This window comes from Hippichthys cyanospilos, chromosome 13, assembly GCF_059441005.1.
Source record: "Hippichthys cyanospilos isolate Australia breed blue-spotted pipefish chromosome 13, RoL_Hcya_1.0, whole genome shotgun sequence".
In the NCBI taxonomy this organism is placed as follows: domain Eukaryota; kingdom Metazoa; phylum Chordata; class Actinopteri; order Syngnathiformes; family Syngnathidae; genus Hippichthys; species Hippichthys cyanospilos.
In genome coordinates, this window is record NC_142381.1 from 2,841,831 (window position 1) to 2,861,786 (window position 19,956).

At 40.4% G+C, this 19,956-nt stretch overlaps 2 protein-coding genes across 4 annotated transcripts in view; one reads left to right on the plus strand and one right to left on the minus strand.

The window, feature by feature from the left end:
• Window positions 1–19,956, minus strand: part of adad1 (adenosine deaminase domain containing 1 (testis-specific)) — a 78,742-nt gene that overhangs the window by 56,471 nt on the left and 2,315 nt on the right. The window lies entirely within an intron of this gene.
• Window positions 1,013–16,084, plus strand: tlx2 (T cell leukemia homeobox 2). Of its 3 annotated transcripts, XM_088431596.1 has the most exons (5): window positions 1,013–1,982; window positions 8,173–8,412; window positions 10,222–10,459; window positions 15,391–15,571; window positions 15,780–16,084. In XM_088431596.1, exons 1-5 carry the CDS (start codon window positions 1,451–1,453, stop codon window positions 15,789–15,791), a joined length of 1,203 nt encoding a protein of 400 aa, XP_088287722.1. In that variant the 5' UTR covers window positions 1,013–1,450; the 3' UTR covers window positions 15,792–16,084. The 3 variants fall into 3 exon arrangements, with proteins under 3 accessions (XP_088287722.1, XP_088287721.1, XP_088287723.1); XM_088431595.1 differs by lacking the exon at window positions 15,780–16,084 and having other exon boundaries at window positions 15,391–15,607; XM_088431597.1 differs by lacking the exons at window positions 8,173–8,412; window positions 15,780–16,084 and having other exon boundaries at window positions 15,391–15,607.

Below are 19,956 nucleotides of genomic sequence, written 5' to 3' on the forward strand. Positions count from 1 at the left end.
AATTAAAATGACATGCTACTTATGTTTTTTAAATTTTCTATAGAGCAAGCTAGCTGCTGAGAAGTTAGCTCGAGATCACTTCTCTGTACAGCTTTAAAAATAATTATATATATATATATATATATATATATATATATATATATATATATATATATATAAAGTCCATCCATCCATCCATCTAACAGTTTATCTATATCATAGTGATTGAAATTGTATCATCAAAACATTGGGGCAGTTTTATTGCATGTGGATTCATATTTCTGCAAGGTGATCTGTTAGCATTACATCACTTCTCGTCGCACCTTTATGACGTCACAAGTCACCTTCCCTTAATCACACCCCTTTCATTAAACTTGACAACAATCAGTTACAGGTTTATGACGTCACGTACAAAGCCTGCGACAAATATTCTATTTTCAGTTTTGCTGACTGCTCTGACCGCCATCTGGCACGATACAACAGATGCATATTAACTTTATAGTTTGTAATTTTAAGATTAATGACGTCCCGCAGAAGACTACAAACTATTTTATGACTATATAACCACTAAGTCATGACTTCCGCCTTTTCCTTGTCGGACAAATTCCCTGCACAGCGAGTCACTCACGTAAATAAGTACGCGAAAAGTGGTAAAACTTCAAATTTATGAAGTCGTGATTTTATGAAGCCTTTTTATTTGCGTTATTCGTGAGGTTCAAACTTTTATGTCTGGAAGCTAAAAGTAGTTCCTTCCACTGAAAAAAACGCTTGTGGGAAATCGAAAAAGCATGCTCACCATCCGCTTTACACCGTTTTTTTTTTTTGTAACCCTTGTGTATTCCCAATAAAAATCTAAAAAGGACGAATTGGAGCGTTACCTCGGGCATCATTTAAAGCTACAAACGCCCCAGTTATCGTTTAAACGCCGGAAAAGCCGCTGTCTCTTTAAGAGCAGCGAGCACGTCCACTAAGGATGAAGAAGACGATGAGGAGGAGGAGGAGGAGGAGGAAGAGGGCTCGGCCGAATGGCAGCATTTACGCAGAGGCTCGTCTCACCTGCACTTGAACGCAACACGAGTAGCCCCGCTCGCGGCGGCGAGCCTGCAAAGTCAAAAGTGGCCCCAATCCGGTCGGGGTTTGGCTAGGTTTTGACGCACATGGATCCCCAGCTGCACCGGCACAAGCATCCCCACCCGTGGGCCCTCGCAGGCTCTCCGGGGGCCCAACGCGCGGATTGGTGTCAGTAAGTGATTTATTTTTTTACCCACTCCGCGTAAAATGGAATACGCCGTCTCCTAGCACCTTTTGGACGCGAACCATGGCACCATTTGGGTCGTTTTACGCACTGGATCTATCACCGTGGCTCACCATGGATGCTTGAAAGCAAACTGACTGCAACGAATATAGCGAGAGCGAGGGGAGGAGAAAAAAAAACATTATTGTGCTTGTTAATTATAAAACCAATCAAACGATGGAGCACACGGGCATCGAGGAGGTGAACCAAACGCACCCGCAACAGCAGCAGCAGCACGAGCCCATTAGTTTCGGCATCGACCAGATCCTCAACAGCTCGGAGCAGTCCCAAGGCGGGTGCATGCTGCCCAACCGGACCGGCGAGCCCGAGTACGCCGCGCTGGCCGCCGCCTACGGCAACGGCTACGGCGGCGTGTACAACCCGGCCTGCTCCATGGGCCTGGCCGGCTCCTACAACGTTAACATGAACATGAACGTCAGCATGAACATGAACGTCAACGTCAACTCGGCGGCCGGAGCCGGGGCGGCTGGGGGAGGGGCGGCCGGGGCCGGCGGGGTGATCCGGGTGCCCGCGCACAGGCCCCTGCCGCCGCCGCCTCCCCCGCCGCCCAACTCGGGCGCCGGCGGGGCGCATCAGCCGCCGCCCGGCCTCGGCCCGGTGCCCGGCATGCACGGGCCCATGGCCAATGCCAATTTTACCTTCCCCTGGATGGAGAGCAGCAGGAGGTTTGCCAAGGACAGACTAACAGGTAAAAAAAGTGTGCAGTGTGTATTATGAAATGAAAAAAAAAATGTGCACGTAAGGCCCCCATATGCACCATGCACTCACGAAATAATTAAGTAAATGAAAGTACACAAGCCTAAGCCAAGTCCATAGCATTTTATAGCATATATATCCATAAACTGATCTTAAAAAATGTCTTTACATCACAGATAAAATCATGGAGGAGAGAATGTTTTATGGTGATGCGCAAAACTGCTCAAAAACAGACTTAGCAAGTCATAGAATTCTTAAACAAAAGAAACTCGAAGAGAAATGATTGAAATAAGACCCCAAATTGCGTCGGTTTTTTTCTTTATCAATGCGGTATTGTCAAATCCAGTAAAGCCCCAAAGACCTCTTATCAAAGCAAGTTACTATACAAAAAAATCATATGAAAATGTAAAAATGCACAATATTTTTTTTTGCACATATGACACAAAAACAAAGCGAAAAAAAAGGCACCCAAACGAATGAGAGTTCGTTGCCTGTAAACAGATAAGAACTAAAAGGAGCTGGTTATAAATGAATACGCAAAATATGTCTGTGTACCACAATAAAATATTTTAGTATAGCATCTGAAATTGTCACAAAAAACGAGGAACCAAATCAACATGCTCATAAAATGTAATTTTTTCCTCATGTTTTGAAATTGTATATGTATACCAACAACAATAACAAAAAATGAAAATAACGAAAAATAACTCAAAACATAGTGTGCGGTTATATCATAGCAGCCTGTCAAAATAAATCTGTTTTGAGCAAGATTTGACAATTTCTCATAACAGAACAATAAAAAACAAATTAATAAACAAAATTTGTACTTGAATATACAGTTGTTATATATATATATATATATATATATATATATATATATATATATATATATATATATATATATATATATAATAAATCATAATTAATAGTTTAATAAGAACTGTATTTCCATATTTGTATGAACAAAATTGAATATAGCACTACAGGCCAGACAATTAAACAAACATATCTACAGATACAAATAAATATTTGTACTCCTTATTCTATACATTTAAATTTGTTTGTGCATTACAAACAATGTGGCACTACGTTTTTATGTATTTCTCGGTAAAAATATGCAAATTATTGGTTGCAAAAATGAATCACTGCCATCATTATCTGTGAATTATTTGAATGGCTTATAGAAGCCCATTCCTTACGTTAATATGTATATTTTGATTACACATTGTATACATTATTTATACATATTCTAAGTAAACTGTTTTATACATTAAAAAGGAGAAAGAGATGCTGGGGAAAAAAACATAATTCATATTTCGAACGTTTTCAAATGATGCTATTAATTAGTCTACTGTGTGTGTGTGTATATGTGTGTGTCACATGATCTCACAGTTATGAAGATGAAAATGCCCCCGCCCCAACCTCCTCCTATTAAATATTGACCATTCCGCTCATTCCATGTGATGAATTATTAATATAGAGATAGGGGAGGGGGCCACACTCGTGTCAAGACTCAGTGATGATTTAATTCCTCCATTTTGTCGCTGCAATCATGACGTCGGCCTCCTTATTGATCAGAAAATGGCGTCCAATTAAAAAGGCGCGTGCACCAGAATATGCACCATATATATACATATATATATACATATATATATATATATATATACACATATATATATATATATATATACATATATATATATATATATATATATATATATATATATATATATATATATATATATATATATATATATATATATATATATATATATATATATATATATATATATATGAGATTTTTTTTCACGTATTATCCAAGCAATATTTAGCGCAACATAAATGTTCCATTCATTTATTGGTGTAAAAAATCTTTATTAAATTTCAATTTATTAAATTTAAACAAAACAGTGTAGTAGAGTAAATGCGGTGTTTTTTGTTGTCAAAATTAGACCTTGTTTTATTTATTTATTTTAGCTTATAGCAATTTTTTGTCAGGTTTCTTCAATAAATCACATTTCTTTATTCTATTTGAAAATCTAGTTGTAGTTGAAGCCCCTATTTTTTTTTTCCTGCTCCACGCATGCAGTCCGAGCAAGACTCGTCATCATAATAAGACAAGCGACAATAAACAGAGCAAGCCATCACGTCCACTTTGCTGGCTATAAATTCAAAAAGAAGCGAGCAGTCTTAAACGCCAGGCTCCTTTTCCGCCTTCCGACTCGCGCCTGAACGCCGCACGGTAATAAATAGCACTGTACAATATGTTCATGTTCTATTTCAATATCCCCGTTAGAATCCTTCACGGATTTATTTATTAGATTGCCGGAGAAAAGGTAATATCCGCAGTGGGGGTGCGGGGGGCGGGGAGGGCGCTTTGTCACCGAGAAGTGTTATTAAGTACACTCAGACGTCTCGCTTTTATTATAAGCGCCACGGATTCTCTGCGGTGGAGTTTTGTTTTTGCTCAAATTGGGAGAGGAAGCCCAAAACACGCACGTTTTCATTAATGATACTTTTCGCATTTAGGCATGCAGGGAAATGAATTCATATTTCATAAAGCAACTCCACTTGGAGTGTTTTTGCACGTGCTTTAAGGACTCTAAATATTTGAAAGTCATAAAATGGCCTAGTGATTCGTGGGTCGCTTTCAAACGCGCAGGTGATATTTCAGGGGGTGCTTAAAATGGATTCGGCAATTTAGGAATGTGCAGTAAGGTGCAAAATCGTGCTTTTGTTGAATGTGGAATATGATTGTTTTTGCACACTATCCTTTCAAACGTTTAGATGCAATGGACTGTCGTTATTGAAAAAAAAGATATGCAAATCATATGATGGCTAAATTATACTATAGCTTGCTTTAGTATAGTTTTTGTTTTTTTTCAATGTTTGGCCCTTACACGTCAAGCTTAATAGCTATGGTATTTTCAAATCAATATTTTGGGGATTTATCACTTGATTTTTTTTATTTTTTATTTATTGTTGGTTTGATTTTCTGGGCGGGAAGAACATTCAATTTCAAAACAATGTCGAAAAGGTAAAATTAAGCTTACTGGGAAATGCATTTTCAAATCAATGTTTTTTTTTTGGGTCAAGGATTTTTTTTGGGGGGGGAGAAAACGAATATTAAAGTCTCATATTTCCAACGCTTTCGTATTGGGATAGGGCACATAAAAAGCCCAATAAAATGGATGAAGTTTGGATACACACACAGATTTGTAGAAGTAAATCCAAGATTTGTATCTTCTAAAAAATTATATTATTAGATGCACCCCTAATCGATAACCTTTCCAATGTATTTATACTTGACTCGATTCCTGATTTTGCAGAGGCTGCCCTATATATTTTTAAGCCTTTTTTAAATGCTTTATTTTCTTCCTAATTCCTCAGAAATATAAGCAAATATGCCTTTTTATGCCACATCCCAAAGAAAATCAGTTTTTTGCTCTCACGACAACGATGTTCCTCTTTCGCAAGCCCATTATTTTAGCCACTTGTAGGCAAGTGCGTCAAAAGTGTTTTAAAAAATTAATTTTTTTAAAACATACTTTGGACCCTACATGTGGTAAATAATGGCGCTGGAAAGAGGAAAGTGGGTGGAGCAAAAACATTGTTTCGTGGCTGCATAAAACGACGGATGAATTTACATCTTATACATTTATTAGGTCAAATATATTTTGGGGGAACATAAAAAGGCGACGCTTTCATTGTTGCTTGGGGATGGAATGGCGTTGAAATATTGATGTGAACATTGGCGCAAATATATTCACTGTTACACGTCAATGGATGATTGCGTTTGATTTCCAGTCGTCTATTTGATTTTTTTTTTGCAGCAGCAGCAGCCTCGAATGTTCCTTTCTAGCCACCTGCTCCTTTATTTAGCACGCAGTTGGCTGAACTACATCTAATGGGGAGCATTATGTGGCCAGACGTGTTTCTTGTGAGCCTACACAGACCTGCAGTCACGCAATTCTTTTTCATCTTTTTAAAACAATCAAATACAATGAAAAAAAACCTTTTAAAGGGCAATTATGGGGAGGTGTTTAATATTTGGCAAATGCTGGTATTTGTTACCATATGTGGTGGAAAATATGTGATTTTGTAAGAAAAAATGATGCAGTTGATAGAGTGAATGGCTAATGGCATTTAAAAATGAAGTCTTGCAAAACACAGAAAAGCACCGTTAAATTACGGTGGTGTTTTCCGCATTTACGGTAAAAAAAAATTGTATTGATATTGATGTTGATTTTACAATGATAAAAATCAAGAACATACAAGAAATTGTGCTACCGTTATTGAATGGTGTGTTTTATCGTAAAAATAGCATTTTTTTTCCAAAATGAGTGTTAATGTTAAAATGTTTCTTAAAGGGGACGTCTTCATTTTTTTAAAAATGACACTCAGAATAATAATGAGGATTTGGAATGTGAGTTAAGCGGAAAATTCTATTTGATGTTAATTTTGTCACTAGCTGTCCCTTGAATATGACATCACAGTTTCTCAGTGCTCAAGTAACGGCCAATCACCGCTCTCCTGTTTTAGTCATGTGACATTCACGAGCTGAACCACGATTGGCTGTTAGCTGAGCCCCAAGTTATGTGATGCTAACGTCACGTATGCTAACTCAGAAACCAGATGTGCCCCGATTGTGATGTCATTTTCAGTCGACTGCAAGTGGCAAAAACGGATAGAAAAAATGTATGTTGATGCTTAATTCGTTTTCTACAAATGCAACATTAATCTGAATGCTGTGTTTGGGGCCCACAAAAAACACAATATTGTCAAGAAAAATTTAGTGTTGACTTCCCCAAAGTAGGTCATAGGTGAGAATGTTTAGGGAATCCGACTAATAATAAAAATTCCACCCACATGTCCCTTCCCCCAACAAAATCTTTTAGCAGAAGGATCCAGTTACCATTCTCGCAATTACGAAATATGAAACATGATGATGTCCATCGGGAGAAAAAAAAATATGCAGGAGATGAGGGAGCATCATTACGGAGCAATATGCGACAAAAGACGCTTATCATTTACATGCCAACCGTCGTTCAAATTGCAGCGACCAGTACTGAAATCACAAAGCTCGGGAGTTCCCCGAACGCACCGTTGCCAAGCTCAAGGGATGCCTCAACACATGTTTTATATATATATATATATATATATATATATATATATATATATATATATATATATATGTTCAGGTTGAATTGTTCTCCATGACAATGAGAGGGAGTTCTTGCTTGGTCAAGTGGATCTATGAGCAAAAACGATCCCCTTACACACGTATTGATGGTGTGTTTACCCCACGCCTGACAAAATAGACAGGATTCATTGATATTTTATGATGCCGGTGATGAGTGGTTATTAATACTTGGGCGGTGAAAGTGAGACAGGCAAGCAGGCAGGGAGACCAATTTTAAAAGACAATTTAGTACATTGTGGAATTTATTTATTTATTTAAATGATTGTTAATGATTGTGATTTAAAAAAAAAAACATACATTTTCATATTCTGAATATCACAAGGTAGTGAGTGTCAAAACCTGACTGGCATTTTTTAAAAGGTTATTTAAAAATTGTATTTAAAATCAAACTGGGTTGCGAAACTATGTCTGTAGCAAATGCGAAACATATGATAACATGTGATAACATATTTTTTATACGCTTTCATACCAGCAGGAAGGGTGTACGACCAGTCTGAAAACACATTATAAATGAGCTCTCATATTTTAACAACATTTTCTACAGATTTTGATGAATCTCAGTAGACACCTTTATATTTTGTTAGCCTGATAGCGACATTAGCAAACAGATTTTTGAGTGACTTCATCAGTCCAAAAAAATAACTTGAGCGAACTCGCATGCATGATTCTGACAAATAACATTGTCACCAAGGTCATTATTAATCTGATTTTAGTGTGTACCGTAAATATCATTTTCACATGCCTATCTACCATCAAATCGCTAAAGCTAATATTTGGCCATGATATTAAATCATATGACCAACCCCCATGCAGATTCCATACATAAACCATAAAAATGCTGTTATTTTTTTCTTACTAAACCGCAGACGTGACACGTAAATGTGCGGGTGTTGATCATCGGGGCTTCTCCCTCATTAGGCCTATGGCCCGTCCCCCGCGCTCCAGATGCGGGACCTCACTGTGTCTCCCTTTCCTTTAGGGGAGCAGGCAGAGGAGAGCCGAGCACGAGAGGCCGCGGGGGGGCCGGGGAACGGTGCCGCCGCCGCCGCCGCCGCCGCGGCCGGGCCCCTCTGCCCTCTCCCCAAGGGGGACATCGGCAGGGTCCCCGTCTGGAGCACGGTGGAGACCTTAGCTAAATGCTATTACCCCGAGCTCGCGCACCTGCGAGACGGCAATGGCCTCCTCGCAGACTATTCTTTCCCAAAGGGGGCTTGCCCAGGTGAGTCACCGTCTCGCACCGGCGCACCGCAAAATGGCGCGCCATCCCTGAATTACTCCAATTCCCCCAATATGAATGAGACGCATCCTTAATTTCGGGGTCAAATTCAGGTATTTTCTATGTTACCGTATTAAAGGCGCGCCGACACTTTGGCAACAATGTAAAAACTATCGCGAAACCGAAGAAATCTCATTTTTCATATTTTACTGCGCTCATATCTGCAAGTTATTTATTTTTCCTGCTCGAGTTCATTTTGCCATAAAAACCCGAAGATGCGTAGCATCCATGTTTCGCCGAGGTTATGACAATAGGACGCAATTTGTAAACAAGCCAAATGGATTACCTTTCCGTGTTCTCTAACCGGTGCACTGGGCTGCTTACCTTGCCATTCTTAACTCCTTCAGTGCCATTGCCGATAACAGAAGTTTATTGGGCTCCATTGACGGCGAAAGACACTTTTTATTTGGGCTGACAGTGAAAGGTCAAATTTGGAAGGAAATGGCGTACGTTGACTTTAAGATCATTTTGATTAAAACCTCATAAGTCCACTTTTTGAAAATAATGCCGGCCCGAGGCCTTCGTCGTCGATGGAGCCCAAAAACGTCTATACTTGTTAATGGCACTGAATGAGTTAATTGAATCAGCTGGAGACATTATAACCTACGTGATCCATTCCATTTTAGAAATATTCCGGAGTGTGCACAAGTATGGACTCGGACGGTGGTTCAGACCGCTCGCTTCTTTTACTGAAAATAATACCCTAACAACCGCAGCCAATACAAGCTAAGCTACAGCTAATACACCTGACATCCAACCTTTATCACGTCCCGTTACGGTAATTCTTGTATGCAAGAATACGGACGATATAAAATTGCACATACGTGCAATCTTGCTTTGGTGTCGAGTAAAAAATATCAGGGATGGCGCACCCCTCTCTCTCATAAACGGCCTAAAAATGGCTCAAAAATAGTACAAAGCCTATTTAGCAACGTCAAAATTTTAAAAACCTGTAAATGCTGACTTAAGGGATAAATCTTTACCCCATTCAGTACCAATGACGGATATATACGAGAAAGATTCATTTTTACCAGGAGAACAAACTAATCATTAAAACATGATTAAAATTCTGCAGTTTCTGACAGAAATGGTCAACCCCTCTCAATTTGATATGCAACGAAGCAAAATTGCTAAAGTGAAATAAAAAAAAAATTACAGCAACAGCAGAAAACTAAATTTTATCAGAAAACTAGAACAAAAACCTGATAAAACTAGGGAAAAAATTTGAACCTCAAAAAAACTGGTGCACACAATTGCTTCCCACAATCAGTAAATAAGGCAAAAAAGATACATTAAAAAATATGAATAATTTAACGATAGGAAAGCTGTTTTGTGAAAGGCAACATTTTCTCTCCTTCCCACCATTCCGCCGAGTGAGAAATGTGATTTTATCGATTTCCTGACAATGGTAATTACGATTGCGCTCCACAACTGGCAGCTTTGCTCCGAGGTCCGAAAGGTAGCACAAAATTGGCAATCACTTCATCCAGCTAAAGACTGGAAAAAAACAAACCATATCTCCGGGGAAATTTTTGCTTTCCGGCTTTGGACGATAATAAGAACTGATCCGGGACATCAATCGCCAGAGGCGGGAGAAAGTCCGAGACTTTCAGAAGTTGCTAGTCCGGTAAATTCGTCGGACTCGAAATCAAGTCATGTGACTGACAGTCACTACGACGATTTGTTTAGAGTTTCCTCACGCTTGACCACGACCCCGACAAAACGCCCGTTTGTTTTTTTTCCGTTTTCCAGCGGCCCTGTCGCCCTTCTCCGTGACCCGCCGCATCGGGCACCCGTACCAGAACCGCACGCCGCCCAAGAGGAAAAAGCCCCGCACGTCTTTCAGCCGGGTGCAGATCTGCGAACTGGAGAAGCGCTTCCATCGGCAGAAGTACCTGGCGTCGGCCGAGCGCGCGACCCTGGCCAAGGCCCTCAAGATGACCGACGCCCAAGTCAAGACGTGGTTTCAGAACAGGCGGACAAAATGGCGGTAAGATCCGCCATTTGCTGTCAATTACCGAGATTTGGAGTCAAATTTATTTTCAAAAGTAATCCCACAGTGTCCTATATGCGGCTAGCTAACGCTGCTAGCATCTAGTGCTGCTAGCGCTGCTAGCTGCTAACGTTGGAGCTGCCGCGAATGGTTGACAACAACAATAACTGAGTCTTTTTTCGTATCCCCACCGGCGCCCAAGTCAAGATGTGGTTTCAGAACAAAATGGCGGAAAGACCCGCCAGAAAAATAATAGCTATGCTGTGGAGGTGACTAACAAAATGCCCTTATTATTTACGTTTGAAATACCATGGTGTAGTATCATTAAAAATTCAAATCAAAACTGAGGCGAAATTGTAAATTGTTTTAAAATAACAATGCAAAAAAATACGCGCAAAAGTTTGTGATTAGAAATGGACCGAAACCGATACGGATTATTTGTAGTCAAGGAAGACAATAACCAAAATTTGGGGTTAAATTTATTTTTAAAAGTAATCCCGCAGCTGCCTATATGCGGCAGATGAGTGCTGCTAGCTAACACTGCTAACATCTAGTGCTACTAGCGCTGCTAGCTTCTAACAATGGAGCTGCCACTAATATTTGACACTATGTGCCTAATAATACAATGTCAGAGTAATTGAGTCTTTTTTTGGCATCTATAAATAGCATAATTAGCAATTGAGCATGATTTTCAGGAAAATGTCTTTCTTTCTTAAAGGTGGTCAATGAGCGTCAGTCCTTCAAAACGTTTCATTCTTGCCGAAAACAGGCGGAAATTGAGAGCTATCTAAAATCGAAAGAATCCGCATTAAAGCGCTTCGCGATGCCGGGTGACGGTTATGCTGTAAGTCATAGATCTGAAAAATAATTCCATTAAGTCGGTAAGTGAGTAAAACAAATCCAACAAAATGGCAAACCCTGGAGAGCCCGGTGATAAATGGAAATAATCCGCATTAAAGCACTTGCCGATGCTCCATGGTTGTTAAGCACTCTGTGAGTCGTATAAAGAAGCCTGAATGTGATCAATCTAAACAGCATGTGCACTTTTTATAAAGCCCTAAATGGACGCTCTTTGTTTTGACCCCCCGGATCCAGAGCAGCTTCTGATGTTGCACAAAATGGCCGCCGCGGTTTAAGCGTCGGAGGCGCCTGGCAACACGGCGTGCGCCTTTTTGTTTTGCTTAGCTGGCCGGGCGGCGGAGGCCAGTCCGCTTGACCAAGCACAATTACCGGAGGCTCCTAAAAGGCCTTTTAGAAAGCTGCTGGCCGCAGCAATACTCGGGAACTCTCACGTGCATTCCCTGCACTTCATTCTCGCCGTCGTTTGCGATCGTTTGGAGGCGGACGAGTGATAAATCCAATTACTCCCCGCCCTTAAAGTGACAGCGCCTTTCCAAAGCATTTTTTGAAGCCCCTAAGCAACGTGAAGCTCGCCTGAAAATGGGTTTGTTTGTTTGTTTGTTAAGCATGGCGTTCAGCAATTTTCTCTTCATGAGTATTCAAAAATATATTTTAAAAAAAAGCTTTCTTTCCCTGTGATTTTTTTTCAATTTTTGCACAGATTTAACCCGTATTAAAAAAAATAAATAAATAATAACAGCGCTAATAAAAACAAACTAAAATGAAGCATTTTCTGGAAAAGATACAACTAATATAACAACTAGTTACCACTTTCAATATCAAAACCAAATATCGATACCGCTAGTACAAATAAAATTTGATTGATTGATTGATTGACAAAAAACTGAACAAAGATTTTTTTTTTTTGCTACAGATGATTTTTCGACCATGTGGCATACTGCGGCAGTATAGCGCCAACTACTGCCGAGGAGGTCTGACTTGATTTTATTTAACGATAAAAAATGTTGAGTTTTTATTGCAAAATATTGACCGTCATCTTTGTTTAATCTTTGAAACATTAAAACGCACACCAATGTTAATTAAAACAAAATAAATTTTTAAAAAACGTAAAATGAAGGATTGTCAGAACAACTAATTACATAAACTATCTGTGTTTATTCCAGCTTTTTTGTTTTGTTTTGTTTTGAACTGATACCAGTCCAGATATTCACTTGATAGAATACTTTTGATATTCAAAATTTCATTTAACACAGGAATGAAAAATTTTGAGAAAAGATCTTTTTTTTCCTGAGACAGATGATTCTTCAAATGTGACACACTGCCAACTATTGGCGAGGAGGACTAGTAGATTTTTTTTTTTTGCCCTAAGTCTTATTGATAGGCTATAATAAAGAAAATATAAAATCACTATTGTCGGGTTAAAACCTCATGAGTCACATTTTGGTGAATTTCACGAAAAAACTACAAAAAACTACGAACAAAATCCATACTTGTGCAGATACACTGATTTTGTTTTTTTTTTGCTTTCAAATTGGTCATAAGTTACTACATATTAAAAAACGGAAATATCCATGACTCGTACCCTCCATGAACATTTAGCGTCAAATCACATCCAGCAGAATCCACATCCAATGCCGAAAAGTCAAATTAGCAAGTACAAAATGGCATGTCACGACAAATAAGCGGCCAGGCTTGAGCCCACTTCCTCGTTTGACCGAGATTGATGCCCTCACCGCCGCCGCCGTGGTCATCGTAGCGGCGTGCACCTGCTAGCCTCAAGATGAGGGATGCGCTAGCGTGACGAGCACGCTACCTAACAAGACGGTTATCGAATCAGCAGGCAGCCAATCGCATTATGGTAATGCTGTTAGCAATAACGCGCGGCTAATGGCCGCAGCTTGCTGCGCGCGCCTGCGTGAGGGCCGTACCTGCGCTAATCATTTTCTTCTTCTTGCTATTAGCACAGTGGTTCACGCCAACTTTGTTCTTTATTTTTGGTATGGATAGTGATCAAAATATGCTAGAAGCTTAAATAGGGGGTGCACTACTAGTTGCCGTCAGCCGAGGCGCTCTTGAGTCACTATTTTGCAAGTTAAAGAAGAAGAAGTATAGAAATATGAATTCGTTCAAAAAAGGTACACAGCGGAGGAAACTTTTTTACAAAGCGTATCAATAATGAATTTAAAAACATTTAATCTGTTAATTTACCTGTAATTTTAATTTTCTACAAAAGCATACTGCTTGAAAAGATCAAAAGTTTTAAATCATTTTTCAATTTAACGTTTGTTTTAAATGAATAAGTTTGTTTTTACTTCATTTGTATTATTTCACTTCATGTTTTATATTTTGATTTCACTTTTAAGCTTCGCTTAGGTTTCACTTTTATGTTTTCGTTCCGATTTAATTGGCTTTCTACGTACAAAAGTTCTCCTTAAGTTTGACTTGAGTTTGTTTCAACTTATTTTTACACAATATTTCACGCTTTTAATTTTGGTTTTAGTAGCTTGAGTTTGATTTTACTTACTAAAATATGGTATAGAACAGCTCACAAACACAAACATATACGTATATCACTTTTTGTGAGATGTTCAGGAGCCCCTGGAAATTTCAGGGCTCTGGTTTACTTGTGTTTGCCTATGAGTAAGTCTACCCCGGTACGAAATACATCAAGCATTTACAATTGAATCCATCTAAAGATCGGTTACCTGCTGCTGTTTTGGTTAGCAACAAGCTGTTTCTGTAGTTCTGCATCTAGTCAAGATCAGAAATTCACAGGTAACTCGGGCAGTGTCCCAACACGGTTTAAAGGCTGCGCGTCTCCATGTTAACACATGTAACGCCGCGCCGCCCACCTGCCTGCCCGCCAGTCATGTTCCCTTCCCGCTTACACCTGTCACTCAGCCGGATCATCTGTCAACTCGCCCACCCAAAATCCCCTGACGCGGGCGGCGAGGAAATATAAATGCTAATGTGCAGCTTTCTCTTTGGCAGGCGCCAATCTCCAAACAATACTTTTCATGTCAGCGCGGCTACCCGTCATTTCGCTTTAGTCTCGCATCCTCACCTGTCGCTTCTGCCGCTTGATTTGAGTCTCGCTGCACAAAACATTACCATACCTTACCATACCAAATGACGTGTGGATGCGAATGCCTTGGAACGCTTTTAATTTGAAGTTCTTCGAGGAAGCACGTCTCAATGGCAGTGACGATTCTTTCTACAGCACAAAATGTTCCTTCTTCCCCGAGTGACTTTTTTTACGCAGGCGTTATATTGCGCGGCGCACGTCGCTAGTAGAAATTAGCCACTAGCTAACCCTTGAGATCCTCCAATCAGGTTCCATTATATTTCATAGGCAGTTTAATAGACCTCAAAATTGCACTCAATGTTGTTGTCAACCGTCATTATTTTTTAAATCACATTAATCATGAATGCGATTTAGAAAAAACAGCGGCACAAAACAGTGCTCCTGTGTTATTGTTCTAAATCAATTTACATCTATTATTATTCCTTGATTTACTATGACTTTTTTAGCATCAAACAGTTCTGTTAATCAAAAGTGATTATAGTTTAAAGGATTAACATTTTTTTGCACTTTTAAACTCTTGATTCATCGAGGCTTTGTTCTAAACGGTCTTTTAATGTAATCAAGATGTATTTTCCCGATTATTCAGATCGTATTTCACAAAACATCTCTATTCTGAATTTATGATTTTTTATTTATTAAATGTGACTGATGTTTTGCCCTTCAACGCACCTCCATCTAGAAGATGCATAACGCAACCCGAGCCACCACTGTAGCTTCTATTCTATGCGCCTTATAATGCGCAGCGCCATATATATGGAAATAATTTGAAAATATACCATTGAGGGTATGCCTTATATTCCCATGTGCCTTATAGTAAAAAAAAAATGTGATCTTTAAGTTTTATTTTTAGTTTGGACTGACCTGTCACCTGTATAAACGCGGTAAAACATTTGTTAAAAACGATATTGCTTTTTTCTTTTATTGATGTTAAAAGGGATACAAGTTTAGGTATACTTATAAAATATCACTTCCGCCCGAGCAGGAGACAGACGGCGGAGGAGCGTGAGGCCGAGAGGCAGCAGGCGAACCGGCTGATGCTCCAGCTCCAGCAGGAAGCCTTCCAGAAGACCCTGAGTCAACCCCTGCAGCCCGACCCGCTCTGCCTGCACAACTCCTCCCTGTACGCCCTGCAGAACCTGCAGCCCTGGGCGGATGACAATAAGGTGACGTCCGTCACCTCCGTGGCATCCGTGGTGTGAATGCATGTGCGTGTGCGTGTACGATTCTCGGAAGCAACGACTCCTTCTGAATGGACACGGTATGCGCAGTAGACAACTCGCAAAAAAAAAAAAAAAAAAAAAAAGTTTTTGCGGGTAGTCCGTGTGTTGAGTCATTTTCCTGCCTTACACAACATTTCCGCTTTCCCTTCAGCTGACGGTCTAAAAAGGCAGGAGGGAGCTCCTAACTAATGGACAACTGTGTACATGCCCACCTATCAAGACTGCCCCCCCTCCCCCTCACCCCCCCCCCTTCTCTCTCTCTCTAGCTGCCCTTTTTACCGCTGGAATCTTCAAGAGGATGCAGGACTTTTCTGCCCGTGTCTGCAAAAAAACTTGAAAAAAAAAAAAAGATGGATTCTCCCTTTGTACAATGTAGTAATAAAAGAAAATGCATGTTTCAAGTCCTTTTCTGTATGCGCTGCTGAATGGCAGCGCTCCACGCGGACTACGTCGCCATGGTCCGTGTAAAAAGGTGTTTTATATTAAATCTTATTGTGACTTTTTTGGGAAATGACCACAAAGCTTCTTGTCTCTGTGTTATGGGACTTTCGGGTGGGACTAACGGTGAAACCGAAAAATTGTCAACTTGACTCACATATATATAAAAAAAAAAAAAATCATAAGAATCCTAAAGTTTTTTATTTTTATTTTATAAACAAATACAAATGGAGTATAAAATGTATGTAATAATATATACAATTAAAATACACATTTTTAATGTATAATAATAATAATAATATACTGTACAGTATATATATATATATATATATAGATATATATACACAGTTTTGAATGACTGTTATTATTAGCCGTCTGTCGTCGTCAAGGTGACCAAAAAAACATAAAAATAGATTGATAGCGGGCAGCCGTAAACATTCCGCTATCAGTGGATCCACCCTATCAGCCGCATGTTTTTTGAGGCAAGTCATAACAAAAGATTAGCAATCTGGAAAGTGCAGTAAACACCTCATTCAGGTGCCTTGCTCGTAAATGAGCCTCCGTTCTCGTGACATCACGCCAAACGGCCCACGCCTTCTTGTCGCAAAACTATATTCAAATTTGTTTGAAAGTACTCAAGGGCTCACAGATTTCTTTCCGGGATATTGACTTGCGCAAAAGCATCCTATGATTTGTTTTTTTTCCTTTAGCATTTGGCCTATGTTGCACTTTTCAAAAGTATAATTAAATGTTGTTCATGAGAAACTCGTACGCTTTTATGTCCATTTGGCGTTTTTCCCATAAAGCTACAGAGTAGGCGCATCATTTGCAAGTACATGATTGCAAGTACATTCGAACGACTTCGCGAGTACATTCCAGCGTATTTGCAAGTACATTCGAACGTGGTGAATGAGCTTTCAAGTCAAAAAATGTTCCCGCCACATCCGACGCTCCCCGTTCCCGAAAAATGACGCAAGTAGGTTTTCAAAAGGCGTCAAGGTCAATCTGTCATCCGGCCGAAAGGCCGACGACGTGCTCACCGGCAGCTGTCCGCACGGGCAGCCACCCCCGACAACCCCCGTGAGGCTCCGTCGTTATTTGGGCCGTCTCGCTCGGTCGGAATCCTGTCAGCGAGGTCCCGGTCTCCAGGTGACGCCCCCGCCCCCCCCCTTGCCCCCATTTCCTCCGCCGCTTTCATCCGCTTGTCTCGGCCGCCTTGAAGACGTGACTTGGCTCATTTTGTAAAAATTCCTGCCGCGGCTGTTTTCATAAGCGCGCTTTGTGTTTTACCGCAGGTGCTTCGAGATTTTGATTTTCTATCACCGTCTTCTTTACGAACAAACCGGCGAGGCCCGGGCCGGTATCGGACTTCCTATCTCGTGTTTGCGGGGCAACCAGACAACTGTTTCGGCACACTGCGCGTGTCACGCTTGGTCTGCGGCCGTCACTTGTCTCCATTCTTTGGAGACGTTTAACTCCTAATCAGGCAGGCCATTGAATCGGCCACGGTTCACTTAGCGGAACTCCGAAGGGACGCAGACGGCCCGACTGTAAACATTGATGCAAGCTGCCGGTAGGGAATAATGACGGCGGGTCGGACTGCCTGGGAAAAGGCTTTCCCAAACATTTCGAGCTATGCGCCGTTGTTGGCGCAACTCCTTATAAAAACTATACAAGTCAAAACGAAGCCTGTTTATGTACACGTGGAGGGGGGGGGGGGGGGGGGGGGGTAATACATTTTTTGGAGGGGTAGTACTACTGTTTCAAATTGTTGTTACAGCTGTAGTTAGCATTTATGAGGATGATACATACAGCAAAAAAAAGAACTGTAGATGAAAGTGCAGAAGAAGAGCAAAAAAGAAAAAATGGTTCATATTACCGCTTCAAATCGTAGTTATTGGTATTATCGTATTTAGCGTCTCAGAGAAATGGGAATGGGAGCGTACCGATATCAGATACGGTATCAGTTGATATTGAATATTTAGTTTCACCCAGCAGTTCTCAAATGGGGGTACAGCTGGGTTATATGTGGAGGCACTTGATAATTTAAAAAGAACAATATAAATGTGATCGTATTTTGAATCTTCCCATCAATATTAATGCGTGAAAAAAAATCCTGGATACTTGTTTTTAACAATAGAAAAACCTCACCTTGTTTGTATCACGGTATAATCTACCAAGTCCTACAGACCAACATTTATTTAATTCAAAGGACAATTCGGCAGCTTGATACTTGTGCTTTCTGCTAAATGAAGGCGTATTTATATAACAAATCCAAACCAGAAAAACCCCTTGCACAAACTGTTTATCCTCCACTAAGCCACATGTAAAATGGTGGCTCTCGAGTTGCTCCCCAAGCAACATTTGCGACTTCATAGACAATGCAGAGCTTCGTCGGGCTGTCTAAACAAAGAGCAGGCTTATACCAAACATGTTTATTTAAGTGTCTCATCGCGCCACGCCATTCGCAGCTGTTGTTGTGCCATTTGCTCACGTATTAAAACTTCTGGAGAATTTCCCTTTTATTTACGCAATAAATACGAGTCGTCGCACGCCGGCAGCTGCTCGTTTCATAAGATTTCCCTTGAAAAGACTTTATTAATCCTTAATCAGTGACCAGTCAAATAAGACACAATCAGGTTGCAATGGGACAGAAAGTAAAACGCGAAAACGAAACGCTTCTGAAGATCGAGAAGAGGAACAAAACGGACATGTTTTAATACATTTTAGAGGGACATTTGTTAGTATCTATTGTTGTTTTTTGTTCATGTCTTCCAATTTGAACGCTAGACTTACTTTGTCCTTTTGATTGCGTATTTTTGGGACTCCAATCATTTCGGTTGGGACCAATAGCTTTTTAGTATTGCGAGTCACTGGGACCCAATGTATTCTCAAGCTGAGCTGTTTTTAAATTATGAAAAAATGTTGATACAATTTATCCAATTACAATGATTACCTTCAAGTAAGCTAGACCTTTTACACCATCCTGTGGCATGTTAAAAAAAACAAAAAAACTTTTTAACCCTTGTGCAATTTTTGGGACATTTTCTTCCACATTATTCCGGCAGTATTTTCGCCAAGGTATAGCACACGCCTTCTAGTATGATAAGTGAGTGGTCGTGCCATGTTAAACTTTAACATGTTGTCACATCTGGGTGACATTTCAGCTCCATACTGTCTTCTTTCAATGCTTTCCCACTGATGTGAGATGCCTTTGACGTAAAGATCAAAGGATTGGACAAAATACTGCGCAAGGGTTGATAACATTGCAGGACATGTCAAAATGTATTTGATGTATTCGCCATGAGCCGTAAAAAAAGTAGATGGTGGGACGCAAAAGGCCCCGGGACCGTAGTTTGTACACCTCTGCTGCTTAAATGGAATAGATGAATAGTAAATGGGCCAGGTTTCGCATAAAATATAGTGTGTATCAATTTCAGCCGTTGCGCCACCCTCAAAAGGTGTTGAGTGATCTGCTGACGTGCAGATGTGCCTCCCCTTCAAAGCGTCCGACCATGCGTGAAGACAAGTCATTCCAGTCGGGTCAAAATCGGAGCTTTTGGCCCTGCGTGTGATTTAACACCTGCTGTTCAAACGGTGACGTACGTGAGCCTTCGCAAGGCAACTGGCGAGCCTTTCAGCTGGCTGCCGTGTGTGTGTGTGTGTGTGTGTGTGTGTGGGGGGGGGGGGGGTGACACACACACACACACGCGCTTCGGTGGCAATTCAAACACAGGAGTGCTCAAGGTGATCTTTGCACGCTCGAAATATAAAGATGTGCAGTGTGAGGGTGATGAGTAAAGCAAACTGAGCATAAAAGAGAAATTTCGCTCCGCTGTTTTATGTGTCATTTGGTCCTCGAGTAGACAATTTTCTACTCGGGTAATTCT